This window comes from Podarcis erhardii, assembly GCF_964252035.2.
Source record: "Podarcis erhardii genome assembly, chromosome: 12".
Taxonomy (NCBI): Eukaryota; Metazoa; Chordata; class Lepidosauria; order Squamata; family Lacertidae; genus Podarcis; species Podarcis erhardii.
In genome coordinates, this window is record NC_138513.1 from 47004407 (window position 1) to 47027709 (window position 23303).

At 41.7% G+C, this 23303-nt stretch overlaps 2 protein-coding genes across 8 annotated transcripts in view; one reads left to right on the forward strand and one right to left on the reverse strand.

Moving 5' to 3' along the window:
• ANLN (anillin, actin binding protein) overlaps positions 1-11880 on the forward strand; it is a 32223-nt gene extending 20343 nt beyond the window's left edge. Inside the window, exons 18-25 of the mRNA XM_081834881.1 lie at positions 791-829; positions 1070-1088; positions 1870-1982; positions 3174-3227; positions 7028-7114; positions 8766-8873; positions 9237-9409; positions 10252-11880. Of these exons, the coding sequence (XP_081691007.1) occupies positions 791-829; positions 1070-1088; positions 1870-1982; positions 3174-3227; positions 7028-7114; positions 8766-8873; positions 9237-9409; positions 10252-10375 (717 nt within the window). The 3' untranslated portion in view covers positions 10376-11880. The remainder of the gene's footprint in view (positions 1-790; positions 830-1069; positions 1089-1869; positions 1983-3173; positions 3228-7027; positions 7115-8765; positions 8874-9236; positions 9410-10251) is intronic.
• Positions 11881-14037: 2157 nt separating this feature from the next.
• The window catches only part of AOAH (acyloxyacyl hydrolase), a 98586-nt gene continuing 89320 nt past the window's right edge, over positions 14038-23303 (reverse strand). For 5 of the 7 annotated variants that reach the window (XM_081834802.1, XM_081834801.1, XM_081834803.1 and 2 more), the window contains one exon: positions 14038-14465. In XM_081834802.1, the coding sequence (XP_081690928.1) occupies positions 14337-14465 (129 nt within the window). In that variant the 3' untranslated portion in view covers positions 14038-14336. The remainder of the gene's footprint in view (positions 14466-23303) is intronic. The other 2 variants (XM_081834805.1, XM_081834804.1) reach the window with 1 other exon arrangement.

Here is a 23303-nt window from a genome sequence, read left to right on the forward strand (position 1 = left end):
GAATATTTTCCATAATTGCATCTAGTACATGGTTTTTTCCTCTCTTTTTTTTGCTTCTTTGATGCCCTGTTGTCACTTGTCTGGGGAAGTCATTCAGATTGTAATTCAGTGCCGTATACTGCAGCCATGTTGGCTGGTGACAGGGTTGTTTAAAAATGGAAAGAATGTGGCCTGTTCATAATCATGTGACAGGAACACGACAAATTTTGTGAATGATTGAAGTAGTATAGAGTGCTTTAAGCAAATTGGAACATCTTTCTTGTTCCTTTTGTGGAGTTGCTCTCAGAATCCTTATGATAGCAACTCCACCCCGCAGTTGGTAGTAGAAAGACCCTGTGGTGGGAGGGACAATCCAGCAGACTCTGAGGTGGTTTTCGCCTGCCCGCCTCTCCTGTAATCTTTCCCGCGTAACAGAATGGTAGTTCACTCTGTTGGAGTGGGGAAGAAAAGTTCACCCAGAGCTGGACCTGATTTCTTCAATATGCGCTGCTTGCACTTCTAAAAATGTATTCCCTGAGAAATTAATAACCTGAAGGTTCCAAACAAATGCCGGCCCCAGTTGTGATGTGTATGCAGATGGACTCTATGAAGTATGTATTTCTATACAGCACTGTCGTGTGTGTGTTTGGAAATACATCTGTTTTGGATGCTAACTGCTGACAAACCTAGCTAATTTGTTAATTTGTTAACCTCACTTTAAAACCTAGATGCTCTGCTGTTGTGAGGTCTTTAACAGCCCTGTACAGAATATAACATTTAGAGTGCATTTGTCTCTTCTCTAATCTCTTAGGCTATTACTCCAAAGAGATTACTGACATCTATTACTGCCGTAAGTATTAATATTTGAATGATTTAAAACTCACACACAAACATACTTACCTGTGACCAAGGCTTTAATTTCTAGCAAGATAATATCATGCTAAAGATCATAGTTACTTGCTTTTACCATACCTGTTCCATAAACGATCAGTAACTTTCAGCCTTTCAGGTGCAACCCCCCATCAAGTGCACTGTCTAAAATGTTCTTTTAACAACCTGTTTCCATGTGTTTCTTTCTCTTTTTTGACAGAAGAGCAACCTTACGCCAGGTAAAATTCATTGTTTTTATTGCTTTATTGTCCCATTTGCCGTGAATTGTTTTATGTACACTACTAAAAGCAAACAATTAAGCAAGTGTATATAAATGTACTAAATAAGTAAAAGTAAGCAAAATATATTTATAATAAGTAAATAAAAGTTTTGTCTGTAGATGGCGCTTTTGTATGTTGCCACAGATGCCAACTTAAAGGCTGCTGCTCCTGTTAGAGAGGAGAGGAAATACCTCTTCTAAGAGGGTGCTGGCCATCTACAGCTTTTATTGCTTACAAATATTTGGCAACATTTAAAAAATAAAATATAAGGGATTCCTTCTTAGTTGAGAGAGAGGTTTTTAATTGGTTAGAATCTTTCTTTTCTTTACAGGTATGTTTAAATTTGGGACGCGGGTGGCGCTGTGGGTAAAACCTCAGCGCCTAGGACTTGCCGATCGCATGGTCGGCGGTTCGAATCCCCGCGGCGGGGTGCGCTCCCATTGCTCAGTCCCAGCGCCTGCCAACCTAGCAGTTTGAAAGCACCCCCGGGTGCAAGTAGATAAATAGGTACCGCTGTATAGCGGGAAGGTAAACGGCGTTTCCGTGTGCTGCTCTGGTGCCGGTTCGCCGGAGCAGCTTCGTCACGCTGGCCACGTGTCTGCGGACAGCGCTGGCTCCCGGCCTCTAGAGTGAGATGAGTGCACAACCCTAGAGTCTGTCAAGACTGGCCCGTACGGTCAGGGGTACCTTTACCTTTTTTATGTTTAAATTTAAGGTATACTTATTTTTTTCTTTACAGTCATGGCAAGTCCAGGTGGACCCAATGCTGTGCGCACAAGTAACTTTGTTCTTGTTGGTTCACACACAATTTCCCTATCTTCAGTTGGGAGTACCAGATTCTTGCTGGACAAGGTAATCAACATTGATTCGTTTCTTCAATATATTTTAGTATGTAGGTTTAGCTTAGTGCCTCCCTGCTTTGCCACCCGACTTTCTTGCCCTTGTAGGCAACTGACTGTAAATCTCTATGCTTGTATCCATGCATGAAAATACTCAACATGTACATGATTGCTTTATTACTTAAATGGCTGTGCTGTAAAGTAAGTAATAGTCTTTGCTGGGACCTAAAATGGCTCCAAAATAGTTGTCCATTTAGGAGACAGTATCCTGAGGATGGGAGGGGTGGAATTCTTTATCATTGATTCCTAATGGTATTTAAAACAGAGGCTTCTGGAAAAGGCAAGTCAATGCTTATATAGTTGCCATTCCTCTGCCTGAGGAGATTAAAATGTTAATAGCTTAAGAATGTTGATCTATTGCTGCTTTTCTTAAAATTGGAGGGGGGGGCGGTCTTGAAGCCTAATGCAGGGATTACTGGGCTTTCTAAAGATTAACTGTAGGTCTTAGAAATTATTTAAGATTTCTTGGCCATTCCTGAGCAGTTTGTTTTTGTAATAATGGAGGTGCTTAGTAGTTGGAAATGCAAATGCACAACTTAACCACACTAGCTGTCCTGATGGTTCTCATTCACACTAATATTAGTACAGGGGTACCTCAGTTTACGAACTTAATCTGTTCCGGAAGTCCGTTCTGAAACCGAAACCGTTCTTAAACCGAGGTGCGCTTTTCCTAATGAGGCCTCCCGCCGCCGGTGCCCTTCCACCGTTCAGCCTCTGTTCTTAGACCGAGGTAAAGTTCGCAAACCGGGACAGTACTTCCGGTTTTGTGGAGTTCATAAACCGAATAATTTGTAAAAAGGGCTGTTCTTAAACCGATGTACCACTGTACTAGGAGCTTGAACTGGGAAACTAAATTTCACATTTGATATATATGCTATGAAGGAGGAGCTTCACTTGTAAGCATGTGTGTGTTTCAGCTCTTCCTTGGCTGTCCAGTACATTGAACCATTTCTGCAACTTGCTTTATTTCTTTTAGTAGGAAACTGACCAGCAGTTTAGGTTGGGTATGTCACTCTGAAGTTCAGCTTAAAAACTGAAACAGAATCTTGCAAAGCACATAAATGGTGTTATGCTGCTGTTTTTATCTTTTCCATTTTGTTTTGCTTTTAGTTGCATTCAGCGTTGCTCATTTCCTTTTTCCTAGATAAATTATGGAATTAAAGAAAAAGAGCTGTTGGGTTCTTTGTTCCAGGATAAGGTTGCTATGTTTTCTTCCAAAACAGTTCCCAGTGCATGCTGCTTATGTCATCACTAAACTTTGCTCATTTCTATACTGACACGCTGCTTTAAGGACCACGTTAAGATTCTCAGAACTGGAGATTTGGTGAATGAAAGTTACTTTTAGGAAGAATGTCAGGTGGGGTTTTGTGTGTCAAGCAAATCTCTGGGACCCTGACTTTTGAACACACTATCCTGTGTGTATAAATTTCCTTGGCTATGTAAATAGCGGCCAGTTTCATGAAAAACTTGTTTTGCTGAGAGATGTTCTCATTTTTCAGCATTGTATGTATCCCTTCTGGCTTGAAGCTCTGGTTTGGCTTTCCCTCTCCCTTAATCAGAAGCTAAAAACGGGACACTGTAAAATTTGCGAAATTTAGCTTACTCGTCTTGTTAACTCACCTTTCTGAAATTTGGGCAGTACAATGCTAACCTTTCTAGTTTCTACTAAGGTAAGAGTAAATTGCAGTATTACCAGGTTCTGTTCATTTTACTTTAAAGAGCTGGTGTTAGAAGTATGGCTGGTAGCTTGGGAGGCATTAAAAATATATCTAAGTTGTCAAAACGAGAATGTCCTAGATAGCAGGTGCAGAATCTCCCAATAAATTACTTTTGTATGTATCACTTTGGCACAAGCTTTTTTGGCTTTTGCTACAAATGATGGCTGCAGTCCATTATTACCTTCAGTGCACTTGTGCAGGTACTACTTGTTCATTGTCCTTGTACCAAGGGGATCTTATATATATGCACTCTAACTCATCATGGAAAAGCAAGGAAAACCTGTGTGATACAGGGTTTGAGACGGCATGCTCAGCTGTAGCATTATATTCCAGTTAATTTCTTAATGATAACTGTTGAAATTCTGTGTAGTTCTTATTTTACCAAGATTTATTGGCTGAATTCTGCACTTCGTTTTGGGGAAAATGTAAGTGTAAAAAAAAAAAATCTACTCATGTTAAACTACTGAAGCTGAAATAAAAGGAAAATATTGATATGCAAGCCTGTAAGGATTTGGCCCACCCTTTATACAGTGGTACTCTGGATGTGAATGGGATCCATTCTGGAGCCCCGTTCGCATCCTGAAGCGAACGCAATCCACATCTGCGTGATACGCTGCTTCCACGCATGCGTGTGACATCATTTTGAGCGTCTGCTCATGCACGAGTGGCGAAACCCAGAAGCAACGTGCTCTGTTGCTTCCGGGTTGCCGCGGAGGGCAACCCGAAAAAGCTCAACCTGAAGCTACTTCAACCCGAGGTATGACTGTACTAGAAGAACTTTCTTTGTTGGTGTTGGTGACATCACAATTAAAAAGAGGAACATTTAAGTAGGTGTGCAAACCATATTGCATTTTAGTTGCGTATAGAACAATTTGTCACTTACTTGCTTTCTGAAGCGATTAGCCTCTTGACCACTCTGCGACAATCATTTACCTTTGGTTATATCTACATTTCCTGTTACTACTGCAGAATAATATAGACTGAGGTTACCTACCAGTGGTGGGACGTGGGTGGCGCTGTGGGTTAAACCACAGAGCCTAGGACTTGCCAATCAGAAGGTTGGTGGTTCGAATCCCCGCGACGGGGTGAGCTCCTGTTGCTCGGTCCCTGCTCCTGCCAACCTAGCATGTCAAAGTGGGAAGGTAAACAGTGGGAAGGTAAACGGCGTTTCCGTGCGCTGCTCTGGTTCGCCAGAAGCAGCTTAGTCATGCTGACCACATGACCCAGAAGCTGTACGCCGGCTCCCTCGGCCAGTAAAGCGAGATGAGCGCTGCAAGCCCAGAGTCGGCCACGACTGGACCTAATGGTCAGGGGTCCCTTTACCTTTACCTTTACCTTTACCTTACCTACCAGTACCTACGAAAGTCTGCCAGCTTTTGTTATAAGCAGAAATGAAATTGACATCCGATGCAAATTCCACTGGATATAAACCATCAGTGACTTGTATGATATATAGACTGTGTAAAACATGCCTGGCATGTTATTACAGACTGAAAAAGAGATTCTTCAGTGCTTCATATAAAAGGAAAGAAAAGATGGGGGAAACGGCGTAAATTATTCTGTGCATGAATGCAGATTATTCTAAATGTGTGCTTAAAAGCACACCCATTGGTGTCTTGAATGGCCTGTGCAATAGATTTGGGACTGAAGTAAATTCACTACTGTATTTGTAAAATGTATATAGGAATGCCATATCTGCATCTGGAATTGTAGTGTTCCGAGTACACAGCTACCAAATTGAAGCTCTTGGATCAATTTTAAACCTGGAACTTGTCTTGCTTATCTTTGCTTATACCATACAGTATTTACAGAAGAGTTAAAGTATACTATTAAATTCACTTCTGAAAATGTGCTGATTTATGAGAGCTGAATTTGGAGTTGTCATGTTGCTTCATAAAAGCAACTAACGGGTGCATTGTACTGTTTTGCTATTCATTTGGTTTTTGAATATGTACAAAGTACAGTGGTACCTCTGGATGCGAATGGGATCCGTTCCGGAGCCCTGTTCGCATCCAGAAGCGAACGCACCCCGCCTCCATGCATCTGCGCGGGTCGCGATTCGCCGCTACTGCGCATGCGCGTGACGTCATTTTGACCATCTGCGCATGCACGAGGGGTGAAACCCGGAGGTAACGCGCGCCGTTACTTCTGGGTCGCCACAGCGCACAACCCAAAAATACTTATCCCAAAGCTACTTCAACCAGAGGTATGACTGTATCTACCGAAATTGGCTGTAGTGACATGACCAAACTTTGGAAAGCCTGTTTGGGTCCTTCAAGTGTGCCGTCAGTATTCCTGGGAGAAGTGGACTTCCTGCTTTGTGCTGTCTTTTAAGTCTTGCTGGAGGTGATGGCCTCTGCTTTTGGATGTTACTCGGCTGTACTGGCTATCCAATAATAAGAATACAAAATACCACAACTAACATGAGTGAGGAGGTTTTCTTAAAATAAAAAACAAAAACCCACAGTATGAGTGGGTTTTGTGTTTGGAAAAAACCAGGCTGTAAGCCTTCAAGCTCGCTGGTTGAAGGTCTTTTGCATCTGTGATAAATCATGTATCTATCTTACTTAGAGGCTGGGGAAGAATCCTATATCTGGTGGTACTAGCGTACCTCTGATGAAGCAATGGGCTTCCTGATGTAAGGACCTGGTCTTGGTGAATATTGGGTTATTTCGTCTCAATTTTCTTCCCCTCCCCAATGGCTCTTAGGTGGGATGCCTTAATCCTAACCAGAGTGCATATTGTAGCACACTTTGGATGATCCCAGGAGCATAACTGAATGCAATGTTGCTAAGTCAATCATGCATGTATAAATGGTACAATTGCCTCTGCTGAGGACTACGGTGAAAAATCATGTGTGTGAAATATTCTGCTTACTTTAAAGAAAGCCAAAAACAGTACTGCTAAACTTGGTAGAATAAATCAACATTCTACTTACTGAACCATGTGTATTTTAACAACCATGTCAAGCCTTGTGCTGGCAATGTTTTCCCATCTTACCCCCTGACTTTCTCTAGCTTGGTGGCAATTCTAGGGAGCCTTGCTTCTGGTTTTCTTCAGCCTCTGACCATTACCAGTAAATGGCCAGAGACAACTTCCTCTTCTCAAAAGCTTCTGGAATCTAAGCATTCAAACTTTCAGCTGAAATATTTGTGAAGAAGGTTGTGCTATATCTGAGATTAATGATGCTCACAAGTGAATGTGTTTTTTGTCTTCATGTAGATATGGCTTGTTAAAGAGAAATACAATTCTGAGAATCTTCCATCTATTTATTTTCCAGGTTCCTTTTTTGTCTCCCCTGGAAGGTCATATTCATCTGAAAATTAAATGTCAAATAGATTCTTGTGTGGAAGAGAGAGGTTTTTTGGTAAGTTATCAGTGAATGCAAGTATAGATCTATATCACATGCACACACTGTTGGTGGCAAGATGAAAAAAATAGGTATATAAAATGAGAATTCCTGCATGCCAAGGTTAAGGTTTGGGGCAAGTACTCTTTGGCGAGAGAACCCCAGCAGAGATAGAAAATTATAAAATATGCAGCAAAGAAAGGGTGGAAATATAGGTTGTTAGACCTGTAAAATATATACCCTTGTGAATTCCAAAACTTCCCTCTTCACCCAGCATAGAAAAAGACCACGTTTGGTTTACTTACAAACTCTTTAAAGGTCAGGTTCATGAGCTCTTTCCCCATACATCAGTCAGAAAAGCTGCACAGGCAGTAAAACATGACTTACTTGCAAAGTGGTGAACGTTCCTAAACTATTGGTATAGAAACTCGAGAGGCTTGTGAGAGCTATTCACATGCTAAATCCATCAGGTAAACTGAAGGGGAATAAAAGCTTGATTACCTAGTCTATCCCAAGGTGAGCTAAACATGGCAGGATAACTTACTGTATGTAGACTTAAGCATGCTGGTTAGATGAGGCTCATTATCCCAGACACACACAAACTCTTGTCAAGCTGATCCTTATCTGGAGTGAAATTCTAGAATTGTCCTTAGAAGTTTATCCTGATATACAGGGTTTATCAAAGCTTATGTACATGGCAAACCATTCTGTAAGCCTTGTGTGGCTCTTTAGGTTCTGGCTTAACACAGCAGGGCTAGACTTATTTCAAAGGTCCTTTAAAAGCAGTTATTAATATGATCATGACTGTTAATCCACAATTATTAGTTTAGCTGACCTGTTATTGCTGGATCCAGCAGATGGCACCATGAGCTATATAAAACCACTGACGATCCCAAGATAGGAATATCTGTGTATGTTAGAATTGTGCTGCATTGATTACATCTTAAGAAAGACACTATCTGAAGGATGCAGTAAAGTCTTTAGACGTGCCACAGGAAAATAACATAAATTTTAGAAGTGTGTATTGTGATTTTATGGTACCTTTTATCAGTTTATGGGACGCGGATAGCGCTGTGGGTTAAACCACAGAGCCTAGGACTTGCTGATCAGAAGGTTGGCGGTTTGAATCCTTGTGACGGGGTGAGCTCCCGTTGCTTGGTCCCTGCTCCTGCCAACCTAGCAGTTCGAAAGCATGTCCAAGTGCAAGTAGATAAATAGGTACCGCTCCAGCGGGAAGGTAAACGGTGTTTCCGTGCACTGCTCTGGTTCGCCAGAAGCGGCTTAGTCCTGCTGGGCACATGACCAGGAAGCTGTACGCCGGCTCCCTCGGCCATTAAAGCGAGATGAGCGCTGCAACCCCAGAGTCGGCCACGACTGGACCTAATGGTCAGGGGTCCCTTTACCTTTACCTTTTTATCAGTTTATTTAAAAAAGCAGGATGGAGACTCCAGATATTCGCAGGCGTGGAGTGCTGGCTGCTTCAAGGCCCATTTATGAGAGTTGGGAGAGTGGGAGTGGGCATACTTGCTGAGATATATATGGGTGAGCAGAGAAAACTGGCAACAGGAGCTGCAGTGTTTTCAGTTGCTAAAAATTCAAGGAAACCTGTTGGACTTGTGAAGAAATGTGTCAGAATAGCCTTGGTGTTCAAGGATCTTTCTCTCTCCAGACTATGTTCGAAGATGTTAGTGGTTTTGGAGCCTGGCATCGGCGCTGGTGCGCTCTTTCTGGAAACTGCATCTCCTACTGGACTTACCCGGATGACGAAAAACGAAAGGTAATTATTGTGCTAAAAAGTACTTAAGCTAGAGGCTGTCTAGATTTTGTTCTAGCCTGAAGTTCTGCAACACTGAGACCTTTTTGTCAGGCTTTACTTCAGCTGCTGTAATTCAGGGTGCATCTATGTGTTGCTGTAGCAGTATTGCTTTGTGGCTAGACCTACTGCTCTATAACATTTGTTAAAAAGACTAAGTGGTGTGAATGACATCACATCTTCCTGTGCAGCTTTCGGAGGCAGCTATGGGCACCCTGTCAGGAATTAAATCCTCCACATTGAGGCGGAGACTGAAATGCTATATTTAAATTCCTTATTTCTCTGTGTTGTGAACACTTGGGTTTTGTTTTTTTCTTTTCCTTTCAGCATCCAATGGGTTCAATAAACCTGGCGAACTGCACTAATCGTCAGATCGAACCAGCTAACAGAGAGTTCTGTGCTCGGCCGAACACTTTTGAGCTCATTACGGTTAGGCCTCAGAGAGAGGATGACAAGGAAACACTAGTCAGTCAATGCAAAGACACGCTCTGTGTTACCAAGTAAGTTATGTTGCTTGATTTTAATCTTTTCTGGATGGGTAGTAATGTTAGTCAGTTGGTGCAAATCCAAGTCTTGAAACACCTTGAATATTAAACCAATTTATTTTAGTGCAACCATATCCCATAACATGAGTGTCTTGGTCTTGCAGAAGATGTTGGGCCCCTGCTACTATGCTTTGTGCAGCACTGATTCTGGCAGGCTAACGATCAACAATGCCTTAGGGCAGCCTTCCCAAACCCAGTGCCGCCCTGCCATCCTTGACCATTGGGCCATGCTTCCTAGGGCCGATGGGCATTGGAAGGCACCAGCTTAGCGGAGGCTGGCCTAAGTTTACTATTTTCCTAAGATCAGGGCGTATTACTTCTTCATTTCCAATTAAATTTGGATTCCTTTACTTGGACAGCAGGTATAATATCTGCATTCTTCATCCAGTCATGAGGCTGATTTGGGAATTCTGCTATTACAGTGGTACCTCGGGTTACATATGCTTCAGGTTACATACTTTTCAGGTTACAGACTCCGCTAACCCAGAAATATTACCTCGGCTTAAGAACTTTGCTTCAGGATGAGAACAGAAATTGTGCAGTGGCAGCAGGAGGCCCCATTAGCTAAAGTGGTGCTTCAGGTTAAGAACAGTTTCAGGTTAAGGACAGACATCAGGAACAAATTAAGTTCTTAACCCGAGGTACCACTGTACTATTGGTTTGGATCTTATTGCAGGGTTATAAGGTACTTCTAGAGAATAATGTATATAGTAATGAAACTGTCCCACTTTATCCTTGTATGAGAAAGGCCTATAGGTCAATATTAATGCTTACTATTTCATTTCATTTTTTTAAAGGAACTGGTTATCGGCTGATACTAAAGAAGAACGTAATCTGTGGATGCAAAAACTCAACCAAGTTCTTGTTGACCTTCGCATGTGGCAGCCTGATGCTTGCTATGTGCCTATTGGGAAACCTTGAGCTGCAGGGAAGATTTCTCATGGGAGCTTGCTTCAAGCCACATGCTGTGCTCTTAATGTAGACTTTTTTTATGAGGTCCCTTGGGATTATTCATTACACTTCATGCTTTAAAATCTGGAAGGAGAGGTGGTGTTATATTAGGCTCCTTGCTGCACTCAGAGTTCTAACTCTTCTAGGATTGGAGTATGGTAGTAGCTATGTTTTTAAGCTCTATTTGGCTGTGCTAAATACTTTTTATATATAATATTTCTTGAAATATGTAGTGCAGTACACAATTAAAGTACCAGTTTATTTTAATTGATCAGAGCTCAGTTTATTTCAAGAACTGAAAAAAATCAGCACAGGAGGAAAAAAACTTTGAGCTTTATCAGTGTGCATGTTTCTCCTAAGAAGGATGCCTCAAAAGTTGTTTAGCTTTAGTGGGAAGCTGAAGCAGGAACTTCAATGATTTATTTATAAAGGTGTTTTTCACCTAATTAGGAAGTTAAAAAGTAAAACACCCCGTTGTGTTTAATGTTCTGAATACTTGGCACTTGCAAAAAGTGTCTGTCTCAAGAACACCATAGAATAGTCATAGAACCCAATAGAAATAATGAGGTTAAAAAGAAAAAAATGGTGTATGGTTTACAGCTATGATCAATTATGAAGTACATTGCACATTTTCTTATAAAACATGTATGTAGTTTTCTTGAAGCTGCTTTAAAAAACAAACCTTTATTTACTCTTATATATCTAGCCATTTTCATGCATTTCCTAGTTTGAATGAATTAAAAACTTTCACTGATCTGAGCACTAGGAGAGTAAGATGAATTTCATTTAGCTGCTGTAGAGTTGCAATATGCAAAGTAATATTTCTGAGAATCCAACTTCAGCTGATGAGCACAATGTTAAGGCTGCTCACTTAAACAGCAAATGCGCAGGGGTCACAAATGCTTTCCACTGGGTGTCACAATGCTATATTACTGCTGCATGCATTTTTAGATAGCAGCAATGGGGTACTTCCTCTAAATTGCTATGGCTTTAAGTTGAACACTAACATTTCCCCCCCTACAGCATATTTTGTATTATCACTTTAAATACCTACTTTTTCTGATGTTTTTGAACTCTTCCCCATAAAAACCCCTTAAATGTATCCAAAGGGAGTGCCTGTCAATGAGGGTTGTCTTACAATGCTGAAAAAATGTGGGTTTGGTTCCAGAGCATGGAAAATCTAGACTAATAAGCCTTTCCCAAAATGATGCCCAATATGATTCTATTCTGGCTGCAGTGTTGCACTCAGATGGGTTTTGTGAATGCACTTCATAGGAACCCAGTGCTGATTTATGCTGGTGAAACTTGTAGAACAAGTTAGTAAGCAATTTGTTTATGTAAGGAAGAACAGTTATAGATTTGTGAGAGTACACGAAAAAGTAGAGTAAGTAGAATGTGTTGCAAATAAACTGTGTGAAAGAAGAAACGGAAGTAAATAGCTACAAGAGTAAAATAAAAAATATATCAGCAAGGAAGTGGTGTTTGCTAACTGAGATCTGCTTAGTTTACAGCATGGTCATAGGTATATGTGACACATTTGCAGCAAGCCTCACCTCACTAAATATACTGACCTGACCTTGGGAAGAAGAGGGGGCCAAATATTCTGAAGATGAGAGCTGGGTCCTCCCCAATAATGTTGCAGCCTTGGAAAAGCAGCAAGACTAGTCAAGAACATTATTGGAAAACAGGATGATGAAGTGGCAAATCACTTCCTGGTCAATTCAGAAGAAAGCAAATTAATTCAGCAAACAATTCCAGCTATAATAAATAGCAGAGCATTCATTTTTTTAAAAACAAAAACCAGCCAGCTGCATGTGAGGCAAATAGCATTTGATTAAGACCTCTAACACGACAATAATGGAACTTGCGTCCTACTGATTTAACTTTATATATGTATACAAGCTCAGACAGATGCTGATGAGCCTTAGAAGCAATTCAAAGGGGAAAGTGACAACATGTTTGATTAACTCCAATTTGAATATGCACAAAATCCTGAGTATGATGGATTTACTTTTTAAAAATTGACTGTTATTTCAATAAGGAATTGATTAGGAAATTTATCCACAAGTCTTTCATAAATAATCCCTATTCCAAAACTTCATAAAATAGCACTAAACTGTAAAACCTTTGCAGGCATGTGCTGTGCCATATAATATACGTGATAATCTTTATCCCCATGAATTTTAAGGATATTTTGTTAGTTATGCATTTATACTTTATTTCTAAAATAAAGCTAACTGCTCATTATTCCTTCTGCCTGTTATTCAATGTATTTCTACTTACATACTTTACTTAATCTGTTGTACTAATCTTATGAACAAAGTTTAAGGTCTCATGGATTCACACAAAAAGGAAAGGAAGAAATTAAGTTTCCCAGTTGGATGGACATAACCCAGCATATTGGGAGTTTTTAATCAGCCCTGCATAAAAGAAACACGTAATAGACTTTTCACCAGCCCTGTGGCCCATGGCTTATCCAGTTCTTTCCCTGTCTCACCCAAGACAGCTTTTTGTTCCTAGTAACTCCTTTGGGCATTTTATATAAGATTAGATTTTTCTTGCTTGTAAATTAAAAAGATAAGGCTAAAGCAGGCGTCCTTATCTGCTACTTTTCTAAATGAAATTCAGGGGATACTTTTCATTCACTAAAAAATGCATAGTTGAATTATATATTAACTAGATCAAATCTATACATTTACCTCCAAACCCAAATCTCTATAAAACATGAAGGAAGTAAAACCATTCCATTTTGTTAAAAGCTTTCCAAATCTATATAAATAATGGTTGAAACCAGCCTTTTCCGATTTACATAATCTTTAGCATTTACCATTCTCCAAATATTACACACTGTTCTTTTAAGAAATCCTTATTTAACCATATTTGCACCACATGATCAAAGCTTAAACCTAATATGATTACAAAAAACATAGTTGCAGTTCAGTAATGATACAGGAACATAAAATATGAGTAAATATAGCTCTTTGCCTGGTTCTGGAAGTATTAATATTGTTGCTTCATTCTGTGACTGGGATTTTACCTTCAGTTAATGTACAATTAATTAAGGATGAAGTTGAAGATCAGGATGGGAAATTAGAGGGGTAGCTGGAGAATACAGACCAGAAATTGGATATGAAACTTAATAGTATACTTTAGGATCTCTTAAATGAAAATTAGGGGAATATGGAAATCACATATATTCACTGTGAATATGGAAAGACTGTAAATTAAACAGTAAGCAAAGGAAGGAGTTTATACAAAGAAGCAGTTCAGCAAGCAAATAAAGATAAAACTAAAAGTACCCAAAGCAATTACAAATTCAGAGGTATTCTCAAATGGAGGGGAAAAAAGCCAGCAAATTATCTTAAAATATTATGTGAACTTTGACAATGGTTCAGCAGTAGTATTAAAAAAACAACCCAAACAGTTGACATCAAAGGAAATTTAGCCAAATAAACTCAAATGAGCACAGCTTTACATTGAGGGTCCTTTAAGAAGCAGTTCTATGTGATATGAGCTTGTAGAAAATAAAAGAAGGGCAAATATTCATTTTAGTGACCCATCCAGATGCTTTATTCAAATGAAGAAGAAAAAATATCTAGCAGAATTTTTGAATATAAAATACACTATAAACAGAGAACTCCAATTAGATTTAATGTGTATCGGAAACAAATTGACCTGAAGAGGCTTGGTAGATTGATGGGACAAACGGGTGAAAAACCTTGCCTAAAAGCAAGCAGTCTCCAATGAGATTCCACATCTATACATAAGTAAAATTTTACCACTGGTGCATTCAGCTGCCAGATAGTTGATAAAGAACTATTTGCACCCATCAGCCTTTTATGTTCCAATTCCCCAAAGGTTAGCTTGCATTGTTGGGAAAGGTGTTCTTCATTCTGAATGGTGAAAAGCCACTGTATTTAGCATGCTGAAATCAGTGCCCTCCTTGATCTTTGAACACTGCTACAATCTCATCGTTGGATGGATTTTCTTTTCCAAGAACATGAGGCCATTCATGAAGTATCTTCTTCCAGATGATTCTTGCTCCAAGGGCAGAAACAACCTGGAAGCAGTCAAAACAAAGGGGCAAGTTAGTACATCACTTTTGTCCCTTGCAAGGAAGAGCTTCATGTGCTATATTTGGGCACATTTACTGTATTTTTCGCTCTATAGTACGCACTTTTCCCCCTCCAAAAATTAAGGGGAAATGTGTGAGCATCCTATGGAGCGAAAGCAAGCTCCTTGGCTTCAGCGATAGCAACGCAAAGCCTCCGAAGTGCAGAGGGAGCACTTCCTCCGCGCTCCGGAGGCTTCACATTGCGCACCGACCCCTCTCGCTCTCCAGGCTTCAGGGATAGCCCCCTGAAGCCTTCGGAGCGCAGCATGAGTTCCCGCTGCGTTCTGGAGCCTTCAGGTTCCTTTTGCTGAAGCCGGGAGAGTCTTGCTCTCCCGGCTTCAGCAAAAGGAAACCTGAAGCCTGAGGCAGGGAGAGGTTGTGCGTAGCTAAAGAGGAAGCCAAAACAGCGAGCGGGATCCATCCCGCTTGCTGTCTTGGCTTGTGCCATAGCCGCGCGCAACCCCGCCGGCAGGGAGAGGTTGAGCCTAGCCTGTACGCTGCTCTTTGGGGCTGGGGGGGGAAATAAGATTTTTTTTCTTGATTTCCCCCTCTAAAAACTAGGTGCACCCTATGGAGCGAAAAAGACGGTAAGCAGCTAGTTGCGGCACAAAAATGTGGCCAGTAAAAACAAAACATGGCACCACTAACATGGCCATGAAATTTAATACTTAACAGTCCCTGGTTCATGGAGATTTCTGTAACTATAACATTATGGGCTGCACATTGCTCAGTGAATCTTATGTTTACCAAATGCCTGTTTCCTTAGATTTGTTTGGCTAATACAGGAACAACGCAAACCAAGTTTTTAGTGCATTCGGAGTGCAAAATTGGTTTGAAAGGAAAATTAGTCCCTGCCTAGCATGCCTTTTACAACAGACTCTCCTATCTAGCTAATATATGTTTTTACCTGATGTGTTTGACCCACAATTTTAACCTTTCATTTTTGCTATATTAAGGTTGATCTACTTTCATCTCAGAATTTCGCTGGGATTTCAATGGCTATGTGACTAAAATTAATAAGAAAGCCAGCCTACATCAATGATACACAGAACCTGTACAATGCACCTTTAACACATAGTTTTTAGTGATCCTAAACAGTTTTCATGTCTTAAACCCCTGGAGATTTTTGTGGCAGGAGGCAAAAACCAACACATGTGCACCTTTTCTTTATGAGGAGTGCTAATTTTGTTGCAGGTGCATTTCTTTGGGAACTATAAGTAACCACTAAACAGGTATAATTCTAGCAAAATCAATTATTGTGTAATAGGAAAATATAATTTTCTCTCACGGATGCATTGTCCCCTGTGTAGGTGGAAAAGTCACATTAAATGGACTACATGGTATTTCAATCTCTTTTCCACCATTGGTAAATAAACATCTCCCTTTCCTGTACTTGAAAAATATACATCACAGCTATTTTTGCCTTAACAGGTTTAGCCTCACCTCTTAAGACTGCAATTACAAACATGTTTACCTGAGAGTAAGTCCAAAGGAACTTACCTATTAGTAAACACATATAGGATTCTACTCTATGAATAGGGAAAGAGACCAATTCCCGTTAATTTGGTTAATCTTGGCTTCCAGCTACTCAACAAATGTAGCAATTTGGGTGGCTCAAAGTATAAAGAAGATGCTTTCATGAAGGTGATTTCCCTCAAGCAACCTCCCATCAGATGTCAAAGAGATAAACAATTACCTGACATTCAGAAGACATCTTAAAGCAGCCCTGTTCAGGGAAGTTTTTAATATGTAACGCTGTACTGTTTTTAACACTTGATTGGGAGCCGCCCAGAGTGGCTGGGGAAACTCAGACGGGCAGGGTATAAATAATAAATTATTATTATTATTATTATTATTATTATTATTATTATTATTAACCAGGGGTCAGCAAACTTTCAGCAGGGGGCTGGTCCACTGTCCCTCAGACCTTGTGGGAGGCTGGACTATATTTTTTTTTGGGGGGGGGATGAACGAATTCCTATGCCCCACAAATAGCCCAGAGATGCATTTTAAATAAAAGGACACATTCTATTTGTGTAAAAACACGCTGATTCCTGGACCGTCCGCGGGCCAGATTTAGAAGGCAATTGGGCCGGATCCGGCCCCCGGGCCTTAGGTTGCCTACCCATGGTATAAACTCTGGTGTGGCAACCTGAGGTGCTCAGTTAACAAACAGTTAACAACAAAAGGACCACTGAAATTCACAGCACAATTTTCTTCAAAAATGTGCTAACATGTCAACAGAAACTTCACCCTCTACTTTCCCTTACTTACTCTTACTTTCCCTTACTTACTCTTACTTTCCCTTCCCAAATTAAACTGAAATGCTGCTAGCTCCATTTCCGCCCTACCATAGAGCTGCCTATATGACTAATTAAATGCTTTTCCAGGTTCACAGAGTTAGATAAGTGCTTCTTTTCAGCTCAGTCTTTTAAAATATGTAAATCACCGCATGAATTTTTCCAGCGTCGGGGTTTTCTGACAAATACATTTTGTCATTTGGAAGGAAAGGGTCCAGCAGCCCTCCAGCTGTGTTCTCCTATCCTTATAAAGTGATTATAATTCTCAGAATAAACTCAGACTGGTCCGCTTGAGCCGGGTATATTGCCTTAGAGCTTTCTGAAGCATTTTGCTTTATTCGGTTGCGCTGAAATGCATGGCTATGTCAGCAATCAAGCCCTCAAAGCCAGCACTGCCCTTGAAGCTGCTCAGTTACTCAGCCTCCCCGCAGCTTACATTTGAGGGTTAAGGAAGAAAAGGATGAGGCTATTAAAAAAAGGAAATATTTATTTTGTAAAAAAAACAACCCCTCCAACCCAACAGGTGGGCTGGGGGGAGAAGGCTGTACAATCTTTCAAATAAGTCCCATATCTAAAAGCAATCCATCAAAGGACAGTATTAAGAATGGGATTTCTAGGCATAATTTACTGAACAGTAGGTTTATTTTGTCCTAGATGCCATGTGGTTCTGAAAATTTCACTCAACTTTAAATGGCATCAATGCACTGGCCATTTATTTATTCTGACGCAGACGACCCTTTCACACTTACTGTGAGCCGAGATGGAGCTCCTTGTACAAAGTGGAATCTCATGTCAGGTATCGGAATACAGGAACCACTTATGCAGGCCCAGATTTGTGAGTCTTGCTTTCTCCCTCCCAATAGCAATAATAACCAATCATAAAAAGGTAAAGGGACCCCTGACCATTAGGTCCAGTCGTGGCCGACTCTGGGGTTGCGGCGCTCATCTCGCTTTATTGGCTGAGGGAGCTGGTGTACAGCTTCTGGGTCATGTGGCCAGCATGACTAAGCTGCTTCTGGCAAACCGGAGCAGCGCACGGAAACGCCGTTTACCTTCCCGCCGGAGTGGTACCTATTTATCTACTTGCACTTTGATGTGCTTTCGAACTGCTAGGTTGGCAGGAGCAGGGACCGAGCAACGGGAGCTCACCCCGTTGCGGGGATTCAAACTGCCAACCTTCTAATCGGCAAGTCCTAGGCTCTGTGGTTTAACCCACAGCACCACCTGTGTCCCATCTGATAACCAATCGTACATTGTTCGAATTGCATATACATTGTGTGCAGGTGCTAATTTCATGGGGGTTACATTCTGGGCCCCTGCATGCACATGTGAAATCGCGTAAAGCGGGGAGCACTCTCTATTTTTTTTTTTAATATATATTGAGGTTTTTAAACATAGATTCAAAGATAAAGAACAATGTAACATCTATCATAACATACTTTCTTAACTTCATAGGACTCCCTCACATCTCCCGCTCCCATTTGCATCATTGTCAATTCTTGCCCACAATTTATCATCATTTGCAATCTTGTATCACACTCCTTTAACTATAGTCTATTAATTCTCCAATAGGTTTATAATTTATCCTCAGCTTACTTATCATCTTAGTTCCATCTAACTTAGTGGTGCACAATTATTTATGATCTAGCATCCTTTCTTAACATTCAACCAAATTACAATGTTTATTTAAATAAATCTTAAATTTTTTCCAGTCTTCTTCAACCCTCTCCTCTCCCAGGTCTCGGATTCTGCCAGTCATCTTGGCCAGTTCCATATAGTCCATCAGTTGCATCTGCCACTCTTCCAGGGTGGGTAGATCTTGAGTTTTCCAGTTCTTGGCGATTAATATCCTTGCTGCCGTTGTTGCATATAAAAAAAATGTTCTGTCCTTCTTTAACACCTTCTGGCCGACAATACCCAGAAGGAAGGCCTCTGGTTTCTTAGTAAAGGTATACTTAAATACCTTTTTCAGTTCATTATATATCATTTCCCAGAAGGCCTTCACCTTAGGGCAGGTCCGCGGGGAGCACTCTCTAAACGCCCTCTCTGCCACTCTCCCTTCAATCCATACCAAAAATACAGCATCCAAAAATATCCACAACTAGAACTGAAGCACTGGAGGAACATGCTGCTGCTGCGCCACCCCACACATTAGCTGTTAGAAGAGGAGGCTGAGCAGCGTAAACAAAGCCCCGCTGCATCTCCGACCATTTTGGGGGCTTTCTCCCCCCTCACTGATGTCCTCTTTGGGCTCCAGGGAGGGTCTCTTCACAAGCCATGAGGATTCTCCAGCTCTCTCCTGCCACTGGCAGGTTTGAATCGAATTACTTATTTCCTAGGGCCATCGATTGGGCATAACTGGGGTGTGTATAGTCATACGCAAAATGAAATAATGGGTTCCTTCATACCAAAGGAAAAGCAGAGATGGAAAAGGAGAGAGACAGAGAAATGGTTGCAGCCAAGATAAAGGAGATAGATGACTGAATATTTTGCTGATATTTACTTATTCTTTATCCAACTGTTGGTTGGCGAAGAACACAGGCCTCAATTAAGTGGCTAAGGAACTCCATCTGCACGGTGTTCTTGAATTTGAACACTTGTGGGAAGATCTCACAGGGAAATGGCTGCCACACCACTAGGTAAATATGGGAGAAATGCTGGAAGAAAGTTTGTTTCCAAATTGTAGCCCAAGTCTTTCCACATAACTTTTAAAATATAATCTTATTAAAGGAATTGGATGACTACTTAATTGCCTGAATCCCCAGCAGAGCACGCTTGTAACAGGCTTACGATATATATTTATTAAACGGACTTCTATTAGTTTAATAGTTATTACTAAGAATTTTTTTTTTTAAAAAAATTCAGCATTCTTTCAGTATTCTTTTGAGGGGCATGACAATTAAAGTGGTATTAACTGTCTATATTGAATAGGAACACATATGCAAATGAGACAAAACCCACCAAGGAAAGGTATCTGTGTTCAGTGTATTTACAAGTATGCTGAGGCTTCAATAGGGACTGAGGACTAACGTGCCAAATGTTAGGGGGTTTTGAGGAGGGGTTTGAACAATGTGAAGGTGTTCTAGGAGAGAGCACCAGGTTTAAGCAGCAGCAAGAGAGAAAAGGGTGGAAGTGACTGAGGGAGCAGGAAAACTTAGGTATGAACTTGCAGAGCTTTCAGTCAGCGGAATGAAAATAGAGATCACCCATTTCCCATACTATTCCAGAAGCCTGCTAACCTTCTGGAGCAGATTTTGGTGGGGTGAAGGAGAAAAGAATATCCTCAAATATTGCCTTGATTTCTGTCCCTCTATTGTTAAGATTCCACTGGATAAAAGAGAAAAGGGACACTGCGAGAAGCCAAGTTACAGGGAACCAGGCAGAGGGCCTTCTCGGTAGTGGCACCCGCCCTGTGGAATGCCCTCCCACCAGCTGTCAAAGAGAAAAACAACTACCAGACTTTTAGAAGACATTTGAAGGCAGCCCTGTTTAGGGAAGCTTTTACTGTTTAATAGGTTATTGTATTTTAATATGGATACTTATTTTAATTGGAAACTGCCCAGAGTGGCTGGAGAAACCCAGCCAGATGGGCGGGGTATAAATAATAAATTAAATTATTATTATCATTACTACTACTACTACTACTAACTGGATATAATCCCTCCAGATCACTGGGGGTGGCAGAGCTAGAGGAGCAACAGTCTTGGGCAAGGATCTACTGGAGTACAAGAACAGAGAAATGAATGAGGGCAAGGTCAGGGAGGGCTTAGCAGGTAACAATGCAGGTTTTGTGCTGAATCTGGCAGAGGCAAGGAGCCAATGCAGGAAGTTAAGGAAGAGTGCGGCGTAGTCAGAGCAAATGACTTTGGCAGCAAAGTTCCGGGGAGAGATGAGGGGGCTGGGATGCAGCAAAGGAAGGCCAGAGAGGAGAAGTCATTAAGGCAGGCGGTGGTCAGAACGTTGACTAAAATTTTGCGTCAAGAGAGGGAGGGTTATGTCTTTGCAATCCTGGAAGAGGGGAAGAAACCTGACTTGGGAACAGATTGAATATAGGAAGCAAATGAGAAAGGGGGTCAAATATAAAGCCAAGGTTGTGCGCTTGTTTAATATGATGAATGGCGATGTTATAAATGAATATCGAAGAGCCTTGCTGGGAAAGAGAAGAGCACCAGCCTTGGAAACAGTGAGCTTGAGGCAGTGTGAAACATCTAAGCAGAAATATCAGACAGGAAATTTAAAATGCAAAAATGGATGTGGGGAAGATTATGGGGCACAGAAGTGTCAGGGCTAGTTCAGATGCAGGTCAGCACTCTAATGCAGAGGCGATCAGGAAATTTAATTCTTTATTCAAGAAAACAGCAAACAGTGCAGAGAAACCTCAAGGCCGGACCAGCTTCCATATGACCACCTGCCAGGAAGTTCCTGCTTCCCACTTTCTGCTCAGTCCTCCAGAGGTTGCCCACATAGGCATCAACTATGGTGGGAGGGGAGCCCTTGCTCATTGTTCTGCCACATGCATGGTTCTTCGTGTCCTTGGAGATAAGGGAGGGCGGGAGCCTAACAGTAGAACAGGCAAGTTGTGCGGAGTCTAAACTGCTTTCTGCTCTTGGCTTTTCCCTTTTACTCACACCTGTTGCTTTTTCATCAGACAACCATCCTATGCCATATAGGAACCCCCCAAAGTTGATGAGCGTTGCCATTCAAATGTTGTCCATGTGCCATGTCATGTGATCATGCAGGGCGGGGCTTACCTGCCTCCCCAATATTTTATTCAAGTTGGCACCCCTGCTCTGTCTCCAGTGTCCACCCCCCAGGCTCTTAACCCTCCTCATCTGAGGCTTCCCGAGGAGGTACACCGGCTGGTGCTCTCCCCGCCTCCAGTCATCCAGCCAGTCCCTGACAAGAGGTTACCGTATTTTTTGCCCCATAAGACACACCTGACCATAAGACGCACCTAGTTTTTAGAGGAGGATAGCCCTGTTTTGGGGGAATCTGCTCGCAGTTGTGCAGCTTCTTTTGCAAAGGGGGAAAGCCCTGTTTTTTGGAGGATCAGCTCAATGTTGTTGAGCTTACTTTGCAAAGGGAGAAAATCCTGTTTTTATGGGGTTCAACTCACAGTTCTGCAGCTTCTTTAGGAAAGGAAAGGGAGCCGTTTCTACAGTTTCCAGACAGATAATCTAACCAGCCAGTCACATGTTGCTGGGGAAATAAACAGCCTCCGTCTGCAGAACATTCAACAATGGAGGCCTGGGCAAGGGGCCGGGGCCAGAAAGGGAGCCAGCAATTGACCACACATTCACTCCATAAGGCGGACAGACATTTCCCCTTACTTTTTAGGAGGAAAAAAGTGTGTCTTATGCAGAGAAAAAAACGTATGTTATTGTCATCATAATCACCTAGGATTCTCACCCATCCATAAGGTCTGGGCAGGGTTATGACAATTAAAAAAATACAGTATAAAAATTGTCAGGGACTGGGCAGAGGAGGAGGAGTAGAGACCGCCTCCAGTGTGGTGCAGTGGTTAAGAGCAATGGACTCGTAATCTGGTGAACTGGGTTCGCTTCCCCGCTCCTCCACATGGAGCTGCTGGGTGACCTTGGGCCAGTCACACTTCTCTGAAGTCTCTCAGCCCCACTCACCTCACAGAGTGTTTGTTGTGGGGGAGGAAGGGAAAGGAGATTGTTAGCCGCTTTGAGACTCCTGAAGGGGAGTGAAAGGCGGGATATCAAATCCAAACTCTTCTTCTTCTTCTTCATCCTGACCCTTCCAGGGAGGAGAAAGAGGAAGAGGAAGACAGTATGGATGTACAACAGGGGTTTGATGGAGGTCACAGCTCAGAGGCAGATGAGGGGGAAAGTTGGGAAATCATGGGAAAGCCAGATCAGCTGACTGACACATCATTAGAAAGCATTCCAGACCCTCCATCTCCCAGAACCCGGTGAGCCTTAAAAGTAGGAGACCAAAGAGCTCAAAGACAGAGGACACTTAGTGGCACCCATAGAGGAGGTGATGATGATGACGAATGTGGAAGTGGGAGAGACACAGGGAGGTGCTGAAGATTCACTCGGGACAAAGCCATTATCCAAGAGGCTGGGTTCTATAGCCTCTCTCTGTAAAAATTGAAATAAAATAGGACTGTAAGAAACTTTTCCTTGTCTTTATACTTTCCTGGGCAACCAACTGGGAGCCGCTGACAGCATCCTGACAGAAATCCATCTAAAAAATAGTCAAATGGGTTCTAATGTAGAATGTCAAATGCTGGGGTAGAGAGGCGTTATCTTCAATGTAAAGGTGATGTTCAAAGATGGGCTAGATGAAGACAACCCAGGAATTCGGGACAGAATGTGGGAGAAGCAAAATAAGAGTTCCTTCATCTGAAGACAGAAAGAGGTTGTGGTACATCCAGACTGCCCTTGGGGACCCCCCTATTCCCTTGAGAACCCACATTTCTCATTATTGTGCCTTTTGCCTCCTATTCCTACCC